At 46.1% G+C, this 23,126-nt stretch overlaps 1 protein-coding gene across 1 annotated transcript in view; it reads left to right on the top strand.

Moving 5' to 3' along the window:
- The window catches only part of Bcar3 (BCAR3 adaptor protein, NSP family member), a 106,758-nt gene that overhangs the window by 5,742 nt on the left and 77,890 nt on the right, over nucleotides 1-23,126 (top strand). Inside the window, exon 2 of the mRNA XM_087897610.1 lies at nucleotides 583-910. Within this exon, the coding sequence (XP_087753736.1) occupies nucleotides 594-910 (317 nt within the window). The 5' untranslated portion in view covers nucleotides 583-593. The remainder of the gene's footprint in view (nucleotides 1-582; nucleotides 911-23,126) is intronic.

Here is a 23,126-nt window from a genome sequence, read left to right as displayed (position 1 = left end):
GAAATCAGGGTAACCCTTGTCTAAGAATTTGTAATATTTTTCCTGGTATTTATTACCGAACCTACCAGTCCTTCCATAACAATCTTTTTTCTATTTTTAATATTTATTTATTTATTATGTATACAATATTCTGTCTGTGTATATGCCTGAAGACCAGAAGAGGTCACCAGACCTCATTACAGATGGTTGTGAGCCACCATGTGGTTGCTGGGAATTGAACTCAAGACTTTTGGAAGAGCAGGCAATGCTCTTAACCACTGAGCCATCTCTCCAGCCCCCAATCTTTTTTCTTAATTGCACCCCCCACTTCAATAATAGAGAGATGGTCCATAGGATTCTAACAACTCTGGGATGTTTTCGTCTATTTGGATTGCTTGCCCATCCAGCTGAATTTCCCTCCAGAATCCCGAAAGAGCAAGACGATGAACAAACTATCTCTGTTTATGATGTTCCCCTAGTGATACCATCAGACATTATTTACCTTTTGATGTTTCTTAATTTTTCTCTAGTTTCTTCCATAAGCTTGAAGTTGATTCTTGTGGCTATCTTAGCTTTATCCTCTCCTCTTTTCTCCCTCCTCAGCATTGAGAATCATGGCTGCGGGAAAATTTGCCAGCCTTCCGAGAAACATGGTTGTGAATCACCAGTTCCCGTTGGCCTCGTCCATGGACCTTCTGAGCAGCAAGTCCCCTCTCGCTGAGCCTCGTCCAGATGCATATCAAGACGTGTCTATACATGGCACTCTTCCGCGGAAGAAGAAAGGCCCTCCTCCCATACGATCTTGTGACAGTGCCAGTCACATGGGTACCCTTCCCCACTCCAAATCCCCACGACAGAGCTCACCTCTGACCCGGGACATCATCCAGGAAAACCCACTGCAAGACTGGAAAGGGGACACCTTCACCTTCAGGTAACTCCTGTCATTTTATGAGTGAAAACTATTTGTCTAAAGGGTTTTCTGTTAAATCTATGCAGTGTATGAATCTCTCCTCCCTTTTCTCACTTCTTCTTCCTTCCTTGTATATGTGAGGCCAGTGCTCTACCACTGAACTGCATCCCTAACTCAAGTGAACAATTTAACGTCTCTCAAGCTCTCCCTGCCCCTTAGCTGTTACCAACTGATACAACCAGTCGTATTTTGCCTTTCTTTCTCCCTATCTCCCCTCCTCTGCTATCACTGAATCTAATCTCATTTTCGAATAAACTTCTTTTATCTAAACATATTTTTGTATGTGCCTGTTAAGGATAAGGATTCGGGTGTAAAGTGTATGTAACCACAATTTTAATATAACAACTTTAAAGGAATCATTTCTTCTTCATATCATCTAATATTTGAGTTTTAAAAATCAAGCTTGCTACATTAAGACTCTTAAAAGAAAACACATAAAAAAATCATAGTATTGGATTTATACATCCAATTTAATTCTGTAGCAGTGCCAAGGCATATGTAAGCTAGGACCCACACTTCCTTTAGCCACCAACCTGCCAAAATTAAATTCTGCGTGGCTGCATTGCCAGATCAGATTCACGGTATTGTTGGGGAAAGATTGGTTTCTCTCTGCTGAGGCCAGGGTTCTGGGTAAGTAAGCGTCACAGCTGTGAATGCTGCTTCTCTGGGTTCCTAGTACCTAGGCTGTGATTGGCCCCTGCTGGTGAGAGCCAGGTTGGGAACTGCACCCCTTTTCCTGTAGATCAGCAGCGTGGGATGTTATCAGGTAAAGAACAGGGCGGTGTCTTCCCTCGTCATTCTTATCCAACCTTGTAGCAAAAAAACCTTCTCTGATCCGGACTCGTTTTTTGATTCCATCTATAGATTGAATACCCGTGCTCTTCGGAGTATATTGATTTCATACTCCCCAGGGTTTCCACGGGAAAATTCTCCCCAGTCCCACTGAGCACTTAAAGGGTTGGTCCAGCCCTGAAGGTAGTCTAGCAGCCAAAGTATTGCGCTAATCGGCTCTTGTCCTCTTGTGTCTGAAGCCACGCCTTCTCTGAACTGAGATCAGATACAAGCAATCAAATAAGACAACTCAGGAGTATACCAAATGCTGTAGAAGAAATAGGTTGACATTCTGGCCTCCGAATGTTAGTTATTGCTTTGTATTTGTAAAGGTCATTAAGGGGATTATTTTAGATCTAAGATGACTAAATGAAAAAGGTGACCTTGATATGTGTAGGCTCTTCCAGGGACAAGGAACTGGAGCTCAGAGCAAGTTGGGCGTATTTGCAAACCCCCCAAAATCTGGTGTGGCCTGTAACTGGAGTGGGTAAAGCTGAGAGGTGAACAGTAGAGATTTGGGGGGCTGGGGAGTGGGCAGACAAGACTGAAGCATCAATTTTAATTTCATAATGTTTATAAGCGGAAAATAGGCGAAGGCCAGGTATTCTCCATGGACAGTGTTAGAAGGCCCCGAAGTGTTTCTCAGATCAGATCAGATGTAATCCAGGGGAATGGAAAGCCATGGACCACCTGTGGGACACCCAGCTCTGTGGTTTCCTAGCAGAGAGCCTGCAGGCAGCCTGCTGCTGAGATGAGCAAACACCCGAGGGCATTGTTGTTACTATGGCACCACTGACATCCAGTAGGCAGGATGAAGATGACTGACAGAAGCAAGCACCAATCAGTGTCAGGCTGCAAGATGCAGAGGCGGAACTGGCTGCTATGGTTAGCTAACTGGGAAGCACTTTTTTTTTTTTTTTTTTTTTTTTTTTTTTTGCCTTATCTCTTCTTGAGCTAGCTATCTGCCATGTACCAGACACAGACAGTTCACAGAGCCACACCTTAAACCCGTGAGGTCCTCCCTGAGCAGATGCCAGCTGACACAGGGGAAAACGAGAGCCGGGCTGCTGGGGAGGAGGGTGGGGGGAGTCGCCGCCTGTCTCCAGGAAGTCCTTCATAAACACCCAAGGTCCAAACTGCCAACCTGCCTGGAGTTCAAAGCTTTTTTATTTAAAAACCGACGTGAACAGAGGTCAGAGCTCTGTAAAAGATCTTATCAGAGGGTGGACGCAAGTCCCGAGTTTGAAGTCCTGGCTGCAGAAGAATTAACAGGTCTTGCCAACTTAGGGTTTTTGTATCATTCACAGTCCCATTCATCTACATTCATACTTTCTTTTCCTCACTCAAAAAGTTATATTATTTGATATAAATACAAGAAGAACCAAGTGTATATCCCACATGAATCAAAGAGAGTGGGAAGGCCTCGTGGGTTATGTGCCAAAGGCTCATGAAGTCTGACCCGTTGAGACTCATTACCAAAGATTATTTTCCAACATGTTTTTTTTTTCTTTACATCTCCCCTTGGTTTTTAAGAGTTCAGAATACATGATTTTTTTCTTCTTTTAAAAATATTCCAGTCAGATTATGAGTTACCTCTAATCCTTGAAATAAACCATGGTATGAGGAAAGATTCCGTACATGGACGGTTAGAGGTGAGGAGCATGAATGAGAACCTGAAGTTCTGGAGAGGGAGGTTTTACCCGACGTGCCGAAGTGGACGATAGAACATCTGGTTCGGCTTAGAGCTGAAGGGAGCCGGGCAAACACCGGCCGTCCACAGTTACTGTCAGCTTATGGTGACCTGGCCAGATGTAGTGTGTGGGCCCTTCCCATCTTGTCACATCTGGTGTTGACTTGGCGATGACAGGTCCTCCTGGACACCCTAGGCTTCCCCTTTATGGTACCCCACCAACACACAGAAGGCAGCAATCCAGACCAGAGCTTCCTTGTATTCTAAGTCTCTATCTGCATGCCTGGGGTTTCAGTTACCCACCATCAGCGTTAGCTAAAATATCAAATGGAAAATTCTAAAGATAACTCACCAAATTTCAGTGTGGGCCACACTAAGTAGCATGAAGAAATCTGTGTTCTGTTCTGTTCCACGCGGGACAAGAATCTCACTCTGGCGCGGTGTCCCCACACCGTAAATGAGGCCTCCTGTCAGTCAGTGAGAAGCCATGTTGGCTTACGGTATGCCATTGTTCGTATTCAGGTGGCCATGCTTGACTTCATCATGGCCCCAAATCACAAGAATCGTGATGTTGGCAATTCAGACATGCCAAAGAGCAGCTCTAAAGAGTTTTTTTTTTCTTTTTAAACTGAGAATTGAAAGTTTTTAACTAAAAAAAAAAAAAGTATGTTGGAGTTGCCAAGGTGTCCAGTATGTTATTGTGCTTGTTACAGCTCCTTTTTGCTGTCATCCTCCTACTGCGCCTGAGTTATACTTGATCACAGCTGTGTGTCTAGGGCAAGACCTAGCACCAACAGGGTCCAGTACTATCTCAACTCCAAGAACCGTTGGGAGATAAGGGGACAACTTGTGGCAGATTTGCTGTTTGTACAGCAGACACGCTTAGCTTATTAATCATTAAACTGTAACCGTTATTGTTATTGAAAACGAACTGTACGTCCATCCCATGGGAGACCTTGAACAGAGTAGACAATCGCCCCTGTGACCCAAATGCTCACAGTTAGTAAGCTGACATAGCCACATATGATGTCCTCCCTTCTATAAATAAGCCTCGGACAAAGAAAGCTATATAATATAATATAAAAGGGCACTATTGATATTCTTACATGTTATAGCTTTAGAATATCTTAAAGGACCGGGTGGTAGTGGCACACACCTTTAATCCCAGCACTCGGGAAGGAGAGGCAGGTGGATCTCCGAGTTTGAAGCCAGCCTGGGCTACAAAGTGAGTTCCAGGACAGCCAGGGATACACAGAAAAAAACCTATCTCAAAACTAAAGCCAAAACCAATCAACTTAAAGGGTATATCCATATTCTTATGGGACATCAAACCCTATATAAGGCATGACAGAACTCCTCCAGCTCTTCCCCACATCTTGCTCTTCTTTCTCACCCTCTTCATCCTTTCCTTCCTCCTCCTCCTCCTCCTCCTCCTCCTTGCACCACCATCATCATCAGTGGGGAAGTGGATTGGGAGCTCTTGAGGCTCCTAAGCCCATACCCTAGTGGATAACTGAATTTGGTGGAAAGAGTTGGTGCTTGTTGGCCAGTCCCCAGACACTGGCTCCACAGCCTCCAAGAACATTGGTCACAGCTGTTGGCACCCCTAAACTGTCTGCTTGCATGGAAGACAGCAGTCTCCCATCTAACACTCTAACACCTCAGACATGGGCACTGGGGAGAATACAGCCAAAGCGGCCAAGAGTCAGAGGGCCATCCTGGAGAAGGGAGTTGGTCTTCTCTTTCAGAGACCATATCTCTTAGCTTTCCCATTGTCTTGACCAACCTTGGATATATTTGTGGTTTTGAAAAGTGGCCAGAGCCAGAATCCAGAGAGTTCTTAAGTCTGCTGTTTGATGTCACAGGGGAGCCTTTGTTTCATAAGAACAGCCAGGCTTCTCTAAGAGGCCAACAGACAGGATTTCCTCTTGACGTTAGTGTCATTTGCCTGGTGTCCCTTTGACTTGGTTATCTTCAGGGTTAGGTTTGTGTTTGAATCTAGAACCCTCCTTGAGTTGAGAGCAGACCAGTTCCTGCTGGGATGTCTGTGTTGCCAGGATAACCCAGAGCTCGGTGCTTGGGCCCTTTTCCTGCCTGTGGGTATGTGGAGGCACGCATTCCCGGGAACAGCTGTGACGGGCTAATTCCTTCCACATCTTGTGCTGTGGGCACATGTGGCAGGACAATGTGGGGTTTCATTAGCTCGCAGGAAGTGCTCTGACTGACTCGGCACAAGTGTTGTAACTGACGTTGGACCGCAGAATCTGTGTAATTACTCCTGGTGAAAGCCGGCAGGCTTTCCCAGACAGTAGGTAACCCACCGCGTCACCACATCAGCTCTTTCGCCCCACGATCCATGCCGACGTTCCTTTGAGAATCATCTCAAGGTCCTGACTCTGTGCCGTTAGTGCCGCTGTCTGGAACAATCTCCAGCAATGGCTTCTCCTTCACGACACAAGATGTTGCCCCAGCCAGACACGCCAGCAAACCAGCCTTTCCTCTCACAGATAACCAGAAGGTCTACAGGTGCAGGGCAAGGAGCCACATGCAGGTGTCTATAGTTTATGCCCTGGCACACCTGCCACTTGCAAGTTGCAGACCTTCCATCTGTAGAGGAAACCTGGCTTTTGAGTTTTAAAAATGTATTGAGTCGATGAATAGATGCCATTCAATAGAAGGCCCCCTTGTTGGGTGATTAGGGTAACATTGGCTTTTTAATAGCTCTGGGCATAAGACTGCCTCTAGGGAAGACAAAACTCCAGCGGGCTAAGTTTCCCTGACATTTGGAAGCGCCTCCTTGAGGTTCCAATGCAGCTGTTGTGGCTGGGCTACTGGCTTCCCAGAAATTTTATATGGCCTGGCCCTGGTAGTCCCTGGTGTGCTGAGACTCAGAGCAGCCGGGTCGGAGGTGAACCTGTCCCCTATCTTACACGGCTTCTGTCTTGAAGGAGACCAGAGAATGAGCTGCCTGGAGGTCTACCAGCTGCCCGACGGTTGCCCTAAATCCTGTCCTGACTAGGAACTGAGGGGTTGGGATCTGTGCATTCCCAGCTGCTCTGGGGGAAAGGAAAGGTTTTCTTTTTCTTTTTCTTTTTTTTTTTGACCGATTGTAAACCACAACTAAGAAAATGACCAGAGAGTGACACAATGCAGTCCTTGTCTAGCTGAACTTCTGAAGTCCCCTCTCCTCCCCTCCCCCCAGGGCAGACCTGCTCTAACTCAGGCTTTTTTGCAGACTCACCCATGCTATTTGGAAAGGGCCTTGCTTTAATCTTAGTAGTTCACCTCCCACAGAATCTGCTAAGGCTCACTGTAAATAGACCCGCAGCTATGCCAGCGAATCCGCCAGCCATCCCAGTCTGGCCAGGATGCACCCTCTGCAGAATTCATAGTCGCTTTTGTTCATTGGAAAGAAAGATTGTCTTCCAGGGACCTGGGCTCAGTGACCTGCTCTCCCTCAGGTCACATCCGCTCTGTTTGGCATCATCCAGTCTAGATTGGAAGCAGACTACCAAGGTCTCTCTTCTTAGGTGCCCCAAGACAAGCTCATATTGTCCTGTTGAAGCATTGTGTTATGTGCAAGCTATGGAGGCCTGAGGAACCGTCTAGCCTGTATAATCTATAGTTCCAGATTCACCTGCAAATAGATATCAGGTTGGGGTGACTCTTACAGTCAAAATACCCCCAACACAGAGGAGATAGAGGCCTCAGTTCGGATCCCGGCTCTGCTTCTTAGGCAGAAAATTCTAAATGATAAAATTGGTTTGAAAATAACCCACGCTAAGGAGTGCTGTGATGTTTAACTGGTCCCCAAACAGGAAGGTGTCCCTAACTTTCACTAAACTAAATCTGGGCCACCTGCTGAGAGTCTGCTTCCAGCTGGTCACCTCTTAGTACTCACCTGGTCTCCAATAGTCAATTCCTCAACTGCTGGACTCTTCTGGGATATGTGACCTTGAGGATCCCAGGGAAATTCGTGTTGCCGGGACCATCAAAGCTGCCAGAGATCTTGACACTGATGCCAGCAACCAGACCTGGTAGCTTTGGGACATTAGCACACTACTTTACTCTTTTCTGGATTACCACATTCCTACGGGGTAGCTCAAAGCAGGTATGGGGGAGGGGCTCAGGACGGCTGGTTTCCTTCCTTCCTCCCGGAAGGCAGAGCAGAGAGGCTCCTAATCCCCCTGTGTAACCCGAGATCACGTTCTATGCCTGCAGCTACAGCAGGAGAAAGTTTCCCACGTGTTGATGGAGTTTGGCTAGGATTCCATTCTCTGGGTCTGCCCCACAGCAGTGTGCCTCAACCAGCACGCTCAGCACCTTCTGTGGGGAATAACCGTCATCCAGGTTGGTAAGATACCAGCACACCATTGCCTTCGTACACTAAACAGAGCCTTGCTGTCCCCTGGAGACTGAAGCAGCCCCTGCCCAATTGTTCTGTAATTAATGTTAGTCTGCTGTTTGGTCCTCCATGCATTTTTATTAAGTTGGTTTTATTTGAGGCATTGTGTTAGGTACCAGGGATCCGTGAAGAATGAAATAGAAGTGGCCCCTGTCCTTAGGGAGCACCCAGTTGAGGGGCCCGGGAACAAATGCATTGATAAATACAAAAGGAAGTGTCAGGAAGATACCCTCAGAGGACCCTGACTTAGATTGGTGGGGACAGCTTCTCTGGGGGAGGGGACACTTGGAGATTAAAAACTTAAAAAAAAAAAAAGTAAAACACGTCACTAGTAGTTTTTATGTTACTATGTATTGATATTGATATTAATCTTTGAAACGGGTTAAATAAAATATATTATTAAAATGAGCTCTTCCTATTGGTCTGTTCTTGATTATCAGGCGAGTTGAAGTCACCTGTGTGATTCTTGGTGCATTTCCATTGGACAGCAAGACACGCCTGCGTTGGCAGCCAGGCTTTGGCACAGAGAGTGACAGCTGCTTTCCCAAATATTAGACTGGCAGCCCCCTTGAGAACGGCTGTTGGCCCCAGAAGGCAGCTCCTCTGTCTTTATATCTGGTTAGATGGAACTCTTTTTTCTGAGTGGTCTCGACAGTCACTAAAATCTTAGTAGTTTGATTCTGCCTTTGGTACTTGAGAAGCCTTAGCAAATGCGCTCTTTAAGAAGGGTGTGGGGAAGAGGGAAGGTTGGGGGCAGGGTGAACGGGACAGGGCGGGACAGAGGGAGGCCAGCTAGATACCAGCTAGACAATGCCTCTGCTGTCATCAAAGGTGCTGTGTTTGGGCTTCGACAGCCTGACGGGTCCCCCATGCCAGGACCGTGTGTGCCTGCCAAGAGACATGCTAGCCTTGATACGGCTTTTCTTGTTCTTACTCTATTCAGTCTGGATCCCGCCAAGTTAAAATTTCAGCAATGACCTTTAGCTTAATGCTGTCACTGGGGTTCCGCTGGGCACCAGCTAACCCCAGCCCGGGTGGTTTACCAACCAGTATCTGCTTGCTATCAGTCTTGGATTCCCGGGTCAATTCACTGTAGCGGAGGGTACAGGAAACACAGATGGTGCTGTTGGAATGCGATGCCTCTTGCTTTTTCTTTCTTTTTCTTTTTTTTTTTTTTCTCAGGCATTGCTACATTTTCAGATGAGTGAGACTAAATAGGAATCCGCTCTTTGAGAGAAAGAAGCAGTTTTAGAAATACGCAGCCCCCTCCCCTCCCCACTCCCCTATCCCCTGCCCAGGGGAGACGGGTGTCCTCATCTCCAGCCTCCCGGGACTATACACAGATTCTCAGAGTGGAAAAGTGATGGCACGCGTGACCCCGTGGACTCAGGCTCCATATGGGAAACTGTTAGCGAAACTAAAACAGAGTCCTTTGACCCAGAGAGAGGGGAAATAGCCAGGTGGTTCTTCCATTGAAGGATCTGTATCAAAGGTCGCTTCCAGCCAGCATAAACAGGTTTAATAATGCTCCCCTACACACACATGTACACACGCACACACGCACAGTCATAGCCCCTTCAGGTTTTCATTCACAGTATGTTGACCCACCATCAGGTGCAAAGCTTTGCGCCGGGTCCTGGGGATTCGTAGAGAGGCCAGACTTTGTCCTCAGGAGTTCATAGGTCATGGAGAAAGATACTGCTTTTGACCCATCTGATCTTCCCAGCACGATTACCTCCATCTTTGCATGCCCCTGACATCCCACCCACCAGATAGCCCTTTGTACCACTCAGTTAATCCCCTGACCTCTGGCCTTACCACCTGTCCAGGTATCACATGGACACACCCCAACACGCTGTAGAGGTATTAGTTAGGTAATCTTTCCCTGGGGCCTGCCTCTTCTGTGTTCTCATGGCTGCTATGGCATCCCAACCTTGAACCTTGACCACAGGAAAGGTCAGGCAGGTCCTGCAGCTAAGGATCCTAGCGGAGGGTGTGTGAGAGAGGCAGAGGGCAGAGCGAGCAGGACTGTGAAAAATGCCACGGGTTAACAAAAGGGCTTTCACGAGGTATGGTGGAACAGTGAGAGCCCAGAGAGGGGAACGCAAGAGAAACCAAATTGTTGGACTTCTGCTCGGTTCACTGGAAATAACTGCTCTGATTGGAAAGTGGGTGGATGGGAAATGCCCAGGCAGAATTGTTGGCCTGGAGGGTTAAGGCTAGGAGAAGAGGCCAGAGATCACGGAGACCAAGAGAACGGGAGCTAAGCCCTGTCACTGTGAGGGGTAGCGGGCTGACCAACACCACCGGAAAGAATCTACGGATAGTTTTGTTTCTTTCTTTTTTTTTTTTTTTATACAGAAGGCAGGGAGTTAAAACTAGTCTACAAAATGTGCTAAGGTTTAGATACAGTGGGGTGTGTCTCTTGCAGCTGGGGTGAGCCAATGAGTAAGGGGAACAGTGGGAAGGGAGGGAGAGGTCGCGGGTTTTGTTGGGTGATTTTCCTCAGGGAGATGGTGGTGTCTGGTATATGGAGTGAAGACAATGTTTGGGGTAACAGTTGGAGATGGACACATACCTCAGGGGACTTCCTTTTAGTGAAGCCAGCAGGGCATTAGTGAAAGCAAGCCCTATCTGGCTTCCGATGCTTACGTGTATAGCAATGTTGGGAAGGCACGCGTGCAAACATAGTTGTTGGTACCATCCTTAGGGTGAGAGAGTCAGGCTCCATGGTGGCATATGAATCCTGCAGGAGGCTGGGTCCTCAACCCTATTCTTATCCATTTAAAAAAATCATTTAGACGATTATATTGGCATAGCAATCACTTAGGTGCCCGACGTGAATCTTGGAGACTTAAGAAGGATGTCCCCTGACAAAGAAGAACCACAGAAAAGGATGTTGGGTTCTGAAACAGCACACCAAATTTAATTAAATCAAGTGTTATAGGGAGAGACAAAGACTTATACTGGAAGTCCAAAAACACTAATTACAAAGTAAAAAATATGGGATCCAGATTAACTACTGGCCATGAGAAATATCCTAGGGGTTGGATCGCTGTGGCCTCAGAATGAGTCAGTGCCATGCTACGGTTGTCAGAGAAAATTACTGTGATTTTAGGGGCATTAATTGAAGCTCAATATTCAGACCAAGGGAGGTCGTCACACTTGACTGCGCTGATCACATATGGTGGATGGTTTGAACTCTGACCTCAGAAATGCAGGATGATTCCCCCTCCCTGGATCTTCATGGCTTTGTGCCGTGAAGGCGTGTTGATTTAGTCTTCAAGGCGTCCTGGTGTTGTCACATGTTAACCCTGTGAGAATATTAGAAAATCCTCACTTTGGTCCTGTCCACAGCTGGTGATGGGTATCATGGCTTCATCAGCAAACATGTCGAGATACAGAAGAATGTTTCTCTTCTCATTTGTTTTTACAAGCTGATGTGGCAAAGATATCTTCCTAAGTCCTGTGTCCAAAGTGTTCTGGTCCTTGTGCCAACAGCTACATACCCTTTGGAGTTAGCAAAGGCAAATTCAAACAGTACCATTAATATTTCCCAGTATAATTGATCTCAGTATCAGAAAAAAAGAAACCTTGTCAGTCTGGGCACAGCTAATATTTCCCCTAAGATGTCATTACTTTGCTCACTGGGTCAGTGCTGGGTTTTGTTTCTCTTGTTGAGAGAGTTGCTATCTAGTCCAAGCTGGCCTTGAACTCACGACCCTCCCTCCTCGGCTTCCCAAGTGCTGGGATTACAGGTGCATACCATATGCAGCACTTGCTTTTTGCAAAACACCTGTTTCTCCTTATTTTCCCTGCCAACAGATGGAAATTGTCCCATGGTGAACTCTGTCCTCTGGGTTACCGTCCCGGTTAGCTTCCTCCCTGGCATTTCAAACATGTCCAGAGATTTTCGTGTTAGGCAGAGGCGGCCAGCCTGTCAACATCCCTTCAGAAGCATCTGGTCTGCGGTGTGGGAAGTGAGGCAGCTCTCCGGCCTTGGGGATAGATATTCTATGACTGACAGAGCTATCTGAGGTTGTCACCGTTAAGTCCCAGATCTGTGGCCCAACAATCTTAGTGGTTAGACTCCTCAATCTATGAACACTCTTCATCTGATAGTATCTTCCACTTGGTGAGCCCACTGAGTGTGAAGAAAGAGAAGGTTTGGGGTCCACAATGCAGACCACACACTTACACAAGCACACACCCAAACCGACATTTATCGAGCAGCCCTGCCCTAGAGCTGCAAAGATGGCGAGGATATGGAGTCTGTGCTTAGTGTTTTCACAGTCCAGGGAGAGAAACAGGGCACACAGTGTGTATTCAGTAAGTCTTACCCAAAAACTTCAGGATTTGGGGCCGCAGAGACGGCTCACTGGTTTAGAGCACTTGTTGCTCTTCCAGAGGACACAGGTTTGCTTCCCAACATCCACATGGTGGGGGGGGCTCACAGCCGTCTGTGACTCCAATACCAGGGGATCTGATGTTTGTTTCTGACCTCTGTGGGCTCGAGGCTTGCATGTGGCGCTCAAACATACATGACACAAACACTCATACACATGAAATAAATAAATCTAAAAGATTAAAAACTTCTTGATTCATAGGAAAGGTGAACTGAGATGCTACTAATTCTTTGAGCGATGGCTGTGAGAGCATAGAAAAGAGGGGTCACATTATTTTTTCTGGGGACAAATGTTAATAAGTTGGAGAATCGAGGCTTGCAGATTCAGAGAATTTGGATTTATTGGAGTTATAAAGAGCTAAGGCTGGCAGCATAGACAGAAACCCAGAACCACAGATAACTTCTAATGGAATAGAAAAGGAAGATGTTGAACTTTCCTGTACATTAACCTTCTCTAATTTAACATTAGAATTAAATATATAGTGACATGTAATATGTGATTCTAAAATAGTGGAGGGAAGATTAGTAGGTTAGCGTCTGCTACTGTCTCTCCCTTCTTCTCTTCCCAGCCAAGATCCTGAGAGGTCAGTAGAGTTTCAGGTGGAGAACAGAGAATCTAAGGTGCTGAAGCCACCAAGTAGCAGTGGGAAGCAAGCTTTGTCTTCATTGTTGGGTCCCCTCTTCCTGGTTTTTGCAGCGTGCGCTGGTGTAGGGATTGGTTGAGAACATAATTGGTAGATTCCAGGTTTGTAGGGTCACTCCTTTTGGGGGCCCAGGACTTTAGGTACATGGACTCAGCTACTGGCCACACTTGGTAAGTCTTCTTGTATTATTGTTGCACCCGGTGTTCTAGGAATGAGTGAATTTTGGGAACAATAAGCCACCCACAAAGCAAGGACTCTACCTCAGACTTACACACCTGCTGGCTCCTGCCCTCAGGAAGCTTTAATTCTAAGATTTCATATAGTACTTTAATATCTAGACCCTTGACCTACTTCTAAGATCTTTGTAGATTTCCTTTGGCTTCTGTGCAGACAGTAACATAGTACTTTCCTCATAACCCTGACAAAGGATTTGACAGAAACACCTAAAGGGAGAAAGGTTGTTGACTCATGGCTGGGGCGGAGGGTTCTGTCCACCAGGATGGGGAAGCATGACCCGGCACTCTCAGCAGTGAGAACATGTGGCTCTGGGTTTCTCATCATGGACTGCCAAGGACGGTATAACCACAAAGGCTTACTTCCAGTAACCTCCTTCTGCCAGCCAGGTCCCACCACCTAAACATTCCACAGCCATACAGTATACAAACCATTAGCCTGTGGGGGACATTTCCTGTTCATATCCTAACATCATCTATGAATTGTGATAGTTTGAGTCTCCCTTTGCCAGCTTTTGTACCTTTATTTTATTTTATTTTTTGCGTATTTAGCTATGTTGTCTAAGGCCTTTAAGACCACAGCAGGCAGAAGCAGTAACTAGGGTGTCTTTCCCTTGTTTCTGATTGGTTGAGGCCATGATTGACTGATCCTACTAATAATTCTAATGCTTTACAAGTGAGACTGATGCTCGCTGAGAGAAGCCTTTCATCAGATCTCAGAAGCCATGAAATGATGACTTTAAAAAGTATATTCCCAATCAACTGGGTGCCCTGAATTATTTTTTTCTTTCAATACACAAATGTGGCAAGTTGTATGACTAGAACTTCTCTTATTAAATTGACAAAATCCCTGGATCAAATCTAACTTGACTTTATTTTTCATGCATTTTTGGCTTTGGTTTGTCAGTATTTTGTTTAGAGCTTTTTGTTTTTTCTTACAATTTGTGAAATTTAGCATATACATTTTATTTTTCTTTCTTTTTCTTTCCTTTTACTGATTTTGATTTTTCTGTCAACATCTTAGCATCTTCTTTGTCAAGTCTCCCGGGGAGTTTTTATTCTTTCCAAAGACTGGATCATTTCAGACTGGCAGAACTGACTATGTAGTAAAAGCCGTTGCGTACAAAGGTATTTCTTACTGGGAGGTTGTGAACCACTAATTCTGTGTTTCAGATGGCTGTGGGAGTAAGTGCTCTCTCTTTCTTCTTGGAGTCTGTTTTAGTACTCTTTTTCTGTTTTGTTTTTGTTTTTCCCTACACTTCTGTTTGGTTTTTCTAACCACATGTATAATTATGCTCCGTTTCGTTCCTGCGGTGTCTTGTGCCTGCTTCACTCTGTCGGGTTCATTCCAGCAGGCTCTGTGAAGAGTAAAGTTTGTCTGTTGTTCTTCATGTTATCATTGTTTACCATTTAATTTCTGCCCAACCTTTATCTCTATTTTGTATTTATTCTGTTGTGTTAATGAAAACCAAACCCCTAATGGATTCCCAGTCTTTCCAAAAACAAGCCCTTGAGGGCACATACTTCCTTCCAAACATCACAGTAACTGGGTCCTTCTTGTACCGTATTCTGTATTCTGAAATCTGCCTTGTAATTGAGAGTTCAGCTTTGTTCCAATCTTGTGTTTTATTATATAATGGGTTTATACCTGCCACTTATTCTACAGTTCTATAATAGTTGTGAACTAAAGACAGGTGGATTTTTGCTACTGCTTTTGAATTTTTAAAAGAAATTGTCTAAGGCTGGGCATGGTAACATCAGCCTTTAATCCCAGCACTTGAGAGGAAGAGGCAGGTGGATCTCTGGGAGTTCTAGAGCAGCCAGAGCTACACAGTGAGACCCCGCATCAAAACAAAACAAAATAAACAAGCAAAAATAAATCCCACTCCTGTTCATTTAGAGGGTACTTTCAGACCCCTTTGGATTACACCGTGGAACAACAGCCAACCATGCCTGCACTCACTTGAGCCTTCAATTACCAACACCGGTCACTTTCCTTTTGACTTTTCTCTCATTGTTGTCCCATATTTTAGGAGTTCTTATCTGTAAACACTTTGTGAAAATATACACAATGCAAACCCTACCATATTCACCATTTTAATATTGCATTTATTTGAGTGCACACATTAAAAACTTAAGGATTGTCCATATTGACTGGATAAGGTGATGTTTTGATACCTGTACACAGTGTGGAATTGCTGAATCTGATTAAACAGTAAGGCTGCGGGGATGGCTCAGTAGGTAAGAGCCTTGCTCTGCAAGCACTCAGACCTAACACAAATCCTGGCACCTGGGTCAGAAAAGCCAGACATGGCCGTGTGTTCCTGGACTGCAGTCTTGGGAGGGCAGAGACAGGTGGATTATGGGAGCCCAGGGACCAGCCTGCCAAGTGCAAACAGAGTTTCCAGTTCAGTGAGAGATTGTGCTAGGAGAATACAGCATAGTACAGTGGAGAAAGACACCAACAGCGTCCACAAGCACGTACACATGCACGTCATGGGCGCGCGCGTGCACACACCACACACACACACACACACACACACACACACACACACACACAATGTTCAATGTTGCTAACTTTACATTCATCAATGCCTTGCAGTGAAGTTTTAAACCTTTCAGCTTTCTGAAGTACAAAGCAGGCTACTGTTATCGGCAGTTACCTCACTGGTCCATCCTGCTCGTCTCAATGTGTAGTTTACTATCCGTTCATCAACCTGGCCCCATCCCTCGCTCCAGCCTCCTCGCCCCAGGCTCAATGACATGTGAAGGGGTTGTCATATGGGGGGGAGGAGTGCACACAAATGGGTACATATGGTTATGGATGAGCACACAATGACAATGCAGAATGGGGGTGCTGGCTCTGCAGAGTTTGGGGGGCATGTGGCGTTATCTCAGTCTGGAATCGTTTGGCCTGATTTCTCACATTCTTCTCTGATTTAAAATGATGATCCCAATAGAGATGACTCATTTTGTTGTTGCTGTTACATCTCAAACAATGTCTGGTGACACTGGTAGCCACTAATTGTGCATTATTAACAACAGCAGCAGCAACAAAAGCAATCCTTGAGACATTTTTGTAGACAGGCAGACCTCTGTGAGTTTAAGGCTGGCCTGATCTACATAGCAAGTTCCAGGCCAGCTGAGATTGCATAGTGAGACCCTAGCTTGAAGGAAGGAAAGAAGAGAGAGGAAAAGAGACATTCTGTGATTTAGGACAGAGAGCTTCTCAGTTTGGATTCTAACCACTCGAGAAAAGCGGGGAGGCCTCTCTCAGTGAAATATTGCTTAAGGAGGTGTATCTCAAAACTGCCACCGCTCAGATCAAGTGTCCTTTTGAGAGGAAGGAAATAATCAATCTGGTTACTAATGAGAAAGTAAATTGTGAGTATATCATTTCCGTGACTTTGACATTCCTGAAGTTGAAACTGGAAAAAGTGGATGCTTTCTAAATGACTTAACTTCAGCAGGGAGTGATGTTATCTACCATTTAATACACTTAAAAACAAAATAACAAGAGTCTAGTTTCACCCTGCTGTCATTTCTATTGACCTTGGGGCACCAGCCTGCCCACCCACCAGGAGGGGCACCAGCCTGCCCACCCACCAGGAGGGGCTGTGGTGCCAGCCAGAACTCCCATTCGTAACCAGAGATGCCACATCACGGATCATAGCCTGGGGAGTCATAATTAGCATGAGCCAAAAATATTGTTTTTACCCCTGTCCCCTTCACTTAGATTGCCAAGACCCTCTGTTTGTTTTCTAGTGATCTCTCTTGGAGAATATAAATCTGTGATTCGAGACTTCTGGCTGCAGTCTTATGTGAATAATTGGGTATTCTGTTTCAACTTAGAGGCAGGGCTCTCAGGCCAACTGCTATGGTATCTGGTCCATTGGGAAGGGTATTTGTGTAGGAGAACGCTCGCTCCTTTCTGTGAGCTAAGTTCAAGTAGTTGCCTGAGAAGGAGTAGACACAGTCTTCTGTGTCTAAATAGGTATCTTATAAAAGGTTGTTTTAATTTCCTTTGAAGTGCTGGTTTTTAAAGTATTTGGACAGGGGATTGAACCCAGGGTCTCGTACGTACTGTCCCTGTCCCAGACCCAACCAGCCTGGGTTTCTGTCTCTGTCCTTACTCTCCCCCCAGCCATATCTGCCTAGCTAGGAGACTAGTTAGGAGTCTTGATGCTGGATTGACTTGATCAGCTACTGCACTCCTGTCCCCATATGGAATGCAGGTGTCTCTGGGTTTATTCGAGGATGTGACCCAGGGGGACCCGGGTTGTAGTCTCTCTCTGCTCTCAGATGAGTAAGACAGAATAACCAGAGGCAGTGCCGAATCCCCCCCTGGAAGGTCCTCCTAGCTTGCCAGGATTTCCTTTCCATCCTGCGCACAGTGCCTTCCGGTCCATCCATGCGGAGACGTGTGAGCTGACATGCTCTGTGCTGACGTCTTCCTCATGCCACCTCTGAGCCGTGTTGACAAGGTCCCGGGAGACGTGTGCTGATGTCCTGAACGCCGAGTGTCTTCTCTCGACTTCACCTGCAGTAGGAGAACCAGGAAAGCGGGAGAGGCAGACAGTTCTGATGTGCATTCTTTCGGCCTCTGTCATCCAGGCAGCTGCACAACTGACTCAGCCGCTGCTCTTGAGAGTGGGGGTTGGACACGTCACTCGCTAGGTGCCCTGTGCTATGATCGGTTAGAGGTTCAAGCACGACTCCTCCTCCTATCTCTCTACTAATCTGTGCATTGCAGGGAGCACCACTTTTCTTAAAGGAGTCTGATTAAATAGTATGGTGTCTGTCGTTCTTTTTTTAAAGCAGGGTTTCACTGTTGCCTTGGCTAGCCCCAGAACTCCCTGTGTAGACGAGGCTGACCTCAAATTCTTAAGACCTCTTGCCTGCCTCTGCCTCCCAGAGTGCTGAAATTCAGGTGTGAATTATCATACCTGACTCCCTTGAAACAGGGTAGCACAAGATAAATATTGGTTACTTTGTAAAAAGACAGCTCCACCCTTACACCCTGGCTTTTCCACCTGGAGGAGTCCTGCCCAGCCCTTGACTGAAAAATGACCACCACCTTTCCCTCCTGTGTCCTGGGATGGTCTTGGTGGTTGGGAAGAGGCTGGCATCTTCCTATGGGTCCTCCCCTCCCCCTGGTTTTTTGGTTGTTGTTGTTGCTTTTGTTTTGTTTTGTTTTGTTTTTTTCTTTTGTTTTTCGAGACAGGGTTTCCCTGTAGCTTTGGAGCCTGTCCTGGAACTAGCTCTTGTAGACCAGGCTGGCCTCAAACTCACAGAAATCCACCTGCCTCTGCCTCTCAAATGCTGGGATTAAAGATGAGCAACACCACTGTTAAGCTCCCTACCCCTTGTCTTAACAGAATATTTGCCCTTTCTTGCACAGAGACATTGAACTATAAGGTGACAATCTTGCCAACTCTCTCTTCAAGCCTTTTCTTTATAGGCTAAATATCTTCTGTATCAATATCTTCCTCCCCTTCTGCTCACTCCTGGTTTTGCTGGCTGGCCTCCATAAGCCAGCAGTTCATTTATTACTGTTTTATCACTTCTAGTGTATTAGTGAGTATTCCAGACATGTCTGATAAGCTGCTCCTACCTCCCTTTTGTCTGTGGTTGAATCTATCAGCATAGCCTAGGATCCCTCTAGATCCTCAATAATCTCATCTCTCTATTTCATGATCTGAATATGGTCATCTAAATCTGGTGATCATAAAGTTTCTATCTTCCCCACTGTCTATTGATGTAAGCATGGTCTTTAAAGTTACAGGTTAAAATTTTATTCATTCATTGTATTTGGTTAGACTTTTATCCTTCACTTAAACTATTTGGGGAAAAGACAGGGAACCTAACTAATGTTATCTGATGCATTGCTCAGACTTACTCTATATATGTCAGGCACTGTTTTAAAAATATTTTGACAAATTAATTTCATCCTTATTTGGTGTTCACAACTCCTATCATCTAGGAGCTATTATTATTCCCACCTAGGTGACAAAACCAAGACTCAGAAAGATTTTGTTCACATGGCAAATTGGGCCCAGGTTCTCACAGTTCAGAGCTCATGCACAGAACCCCTTAGCATGGGTGCCTGTCTCATGATCTAGCCCTCCTGGGTCCCCTTCATGCCTCCATTGATCACGGTGCCGTCAAACCATCATAACAGTGTGACTAGCATGGCGGCCACGCTGGGGTGCTTCATCAGGGCCTTTCTAAGTAATCAGGGGTTGCTTTGGTTTTGCTGGGACGATGTTGGTTCAGTTGGAAACTAAGCTACTTTGCTAACTTCCTGTAAGTTGTCTTGTCCTAGCAATATCGTGCACTCTCAGCTTCCTTACTGAAGTCCAGATATAATTTAGCTACTGCATTCCTTAGACCAGCTCAACTGGTGAGCATATCAGAAACGGAAATACAGTCATGTGCTGTGATTAGAGCTTTAATTTCAGATGGAACTTTCTGTAATCTAGGATCTGCCCTTCCCACCCTATCTGGGTATAAAATTCCTCTCTTTTCCCCCTTGGAACATTCTTTTCTCCCGTCTCCTGCAATGTGGGTTGGTACTCACTGAGTTCCAAATTTAAGCCTCCTTGGGAAAGGGGGTGCTTAACCTGTACTTCCTCTACCAGGTGCTGTACCTCTGTGGCTCCTGAGCCAGTGCCGGTGTCCCCCGAGAAATGGGATCACCCAGATGCTGGGTGGTCTATGCTTTCCCTCAGCCAGGCCTCTTTAATGGAGCAGGGGGAAGGTTGACTGGCCGCCTAGAACAGCGTGCAGCAGTGTTGTGGACTGGAGTGACCTGACGTCAGGCTGGGCTAGGGCCAACTTCCTGGAGGAAGGACTCAGAAGGAAGGTTCTCAGATGAACCATGCCTGGGAGGAGCAGCCTTGGCCAGAATAACGCCTGCCTTTCCCAGGAAGGAGACGAAGATGGGTTCCTTAAGTAATTTGGGGTTTCCAAATAGTTGATCCTTAGCTCTGCTGCTGAGACACTGGGGACTATTAGGAATAGGAATTATAGTCAACAGGTGGGAAGGAAATCAAAGCAAGCGCTCCCTGATTATGTCAAAGATGAGAGGAAATCACACCTCTAACGTATCTAGCCAACTCATGGGGAAATACTTGTGTTTTCCTTTTCTTCGTCTCCCCCACTTGAAGCCGTAGTTGTTAAAGAGTAGACTTGGGAGTCTCTACATGGAGGCTCATGGAAGAGCATCTCCCTCTACTCTTTAGTAGGCATCCTCCATTTGTCCCGAGCAGCTTTTAGCAACACATTTAGAGTTACACTGGAGCACCTTGTCCCCATTCTAACTCCCAGTAAATCACACTGGACCCAGAATCTCAAAACCTTAACTTCATTGCTGACATTTGCAGGGAGTGGCTGTGCATGGCTTCTGCCTGTTTTCTACCAAGTCAGAATTGTTCACGCCCCGCTATAGAATGTTTGGGGGACTTTTGCTAGTTTTCACATCTAAAATAGTCTACGAACATGAAAATATTTCAGGGTCTTGAGCGAATAATTTAAAAAATGACCTTCAAAAACAAATACACTTATTGCACTGCTGGGCTGTGAACTGAACCTCAAATTTCCTTTGCCCATTTAGTCAGTAAACCACGGCCAATGATAACAAAGGGGCGTCTCTTGGATGTCCTTCTGTTTGGAAGTGTTTTCCCTCAGCCAGGCCTCTTTAATGGAGCAGGGGGTAAAACTTGGGAATCTGTGGTGGCAGAGCTGATCTGTGGTTGGGATGCGTGGGACTAGAGCCATTGGCCGCACGTGGCTATTGAGCACACATTGCGATTGACCGCATGTGGCTATTAACCACGCGTGACTATTGAGCACTTGGGCATTTTACTTAACTTTAAATGGTCACTGGGACTAGTGACAACCACACGGACAGTGAGGCTTTCAAAGGAAGTCACTGGACTGTGTTGTGGACCACATCATATTGCAATGGTGTAAACTCTTGTTTAGTAAGCCCAAGATCCTGAGTCCAGTCCCCAGCACCATAAAAATAGAAATGGCAGAAAGAAGGAAAGGAAGAAAGAAAGAAAGACAGAAAGGGAGGAAAGAGAGGAATAAGAAAGAAAAGAAAGAAATAATTTGCACCAAACAGATGAATTTAGGGGGCTGAAGAGAAGACTCTGTAAAGAGCACTTGCTCCTCTTTCAGAGGACCTGGGTTCAATTCCCAGCAACCTCATGGTAGCCGACAACCACCTGCAGCTCCAGTTCCAGCACCCTCTGCTGACCTCCATGGTGCACCTATACACATGCAGGCAAGCATTCATACACATAAAATAAAAACCTTGAATAAATGGATTTCGTCTCCTAAGAACAGCACCACCTGGTGCTAGCCAAGCAACGGCCGTATTCTTTAAAGATGTTTGGGGTGCTTCTAATGCCTGGTTGAAGTGCCAGCTTGTTAGTGTGGCACGGGATGCACAGAAGACCTCTCACCTCGGAGCTCCCTGTGCTCGTGATGCTCTGCTAAGCCCGTGAAGCTGTACTTGGCTCCCTCGATGATTGGCTGATGGCTTGGGTCTTGCCCATCACGATCCTCCATGATGTTTGCCTATAGCAGATTGTAGAGACATCGACAGGCTCCATTGTGTGTTGCAGATGATTGTGTGACATGTGTCGTAGGTGATGAGTGTTCTGTTAAGGTAAAGGAAAGCAGAGTGAGAACAAGTTGGAGGTGGCGAGGGAATGCTGCCGCTGGAGCTGTGTTAGATCGGTCAGTAGCAGCAAGGGTTCAAAGGGCAGGGGCTGCCGTGTCTGTGCGAACGTGTCTGTGCATCGCTGTGCCCGCCGCTGCCCAGTGAGAGCAGAGGGAGACTAACAGGCACCGTGTGAGTGGTGTCTCCAGAGTCCTGATTGCAGTTTTTAAAAAGTCAGTGTTATTGTATTTATCTAAGGTACGCAGTATGTTATTATGGGATGCATACAGTTAGTTAAAAGGTTACTATAATAAGGCAAATTAGCACATCATCATCTCATATAGTTACCTTAAGAGCAGAAAAAAAAAACCAAACAACTATGAATTCCAAATGCAGTCCAGTTTTGTTACCTGTGCACCTGGTGTTACAGCAGAAAAATCTAACTTTTGAGCGCTAGGCCGATGTGTGCACATTTGTGTCTATGGGTGTGTACGCATGCACACACACACACATACACCATTTGGAATGAAAGTTCTTGAAGTGTGATCTTGAGCAGGGGAGCTTCTGTAGCAGCTCGCTCATTTTCACAATGGTTCCAGGATGCGACTGCCCTTTTCTCTCTGTGATGACATTTAAGTGGCAATGTTAGAGGAAATGGTTGACACCTCAGGACAGAGCCCCTGTAGGCCTCCTCTCTGTGCGACTACCATTACACGAGACTGCTTTTTATTTTAAAACGTCTGATGAAAAGATTTAAAACTTTATTAATGATATTACTAGTCTCGTTTTTTTTTTTAAAAAACTATTTACTAGCACAGGTGCTCGTGTGTGTGTGTGTGTGTGTGTGTGTGTGTGCTCGCACATCAGACACTTCGGAGCCAGCAAGGCTGTCAAATACCCTGAAGTCGAGGTTACAGGCGGTTTGTGAGCTGCCCCATGCGGGTGCTGGAAAACTGTGTCCTCTGGAAAAGAAGCATGACCACCGTCCCAGCCTCCAGACCCCAGTTCTTAAATAGCCTTTTCACTCTTCCTGTGAGGCAGAAGCAGGTGGCATGTGAGGGGCTCTGTCTCTCACTGAAGATGTTGCCTGCAGCCAGCAGAGCCTCGGGGGTGACTGAGGCCTGGCACACCGCCCAGCTGAGCTGGTTACACAGCCCCTAGCCATAGTTTGAGGGTTAGCCTGAGACCTGGCTGGGATAGTGAAGTGAGTTTTCACATACATTTCTAGAAAGAGGGAGAAGTGCCCTGGCTTACAAGGGTAAGAGTATGTTGCAGCCAAGGAAGTAAGAAGGGCACAG

The sequence above is a fragment of the Myodes glareolus genome, chromosome 17 (genome assembly GCF_982192425.1).
Source record: "Myodes glareolus chromosome 17, mMyoGla1.1, whole genome shotgun sequence".
NCBI lineage: Eukaryota > Metazoa > Chordata > Mammalia > Rodentia > Cricetidae > Myodes > Myodes glareolus.
The sequence above is the reverse complement of the archived record's forward strand: the minus strand, read 5'-3'. Positions and strand labels throughout refer to the sequence as shown.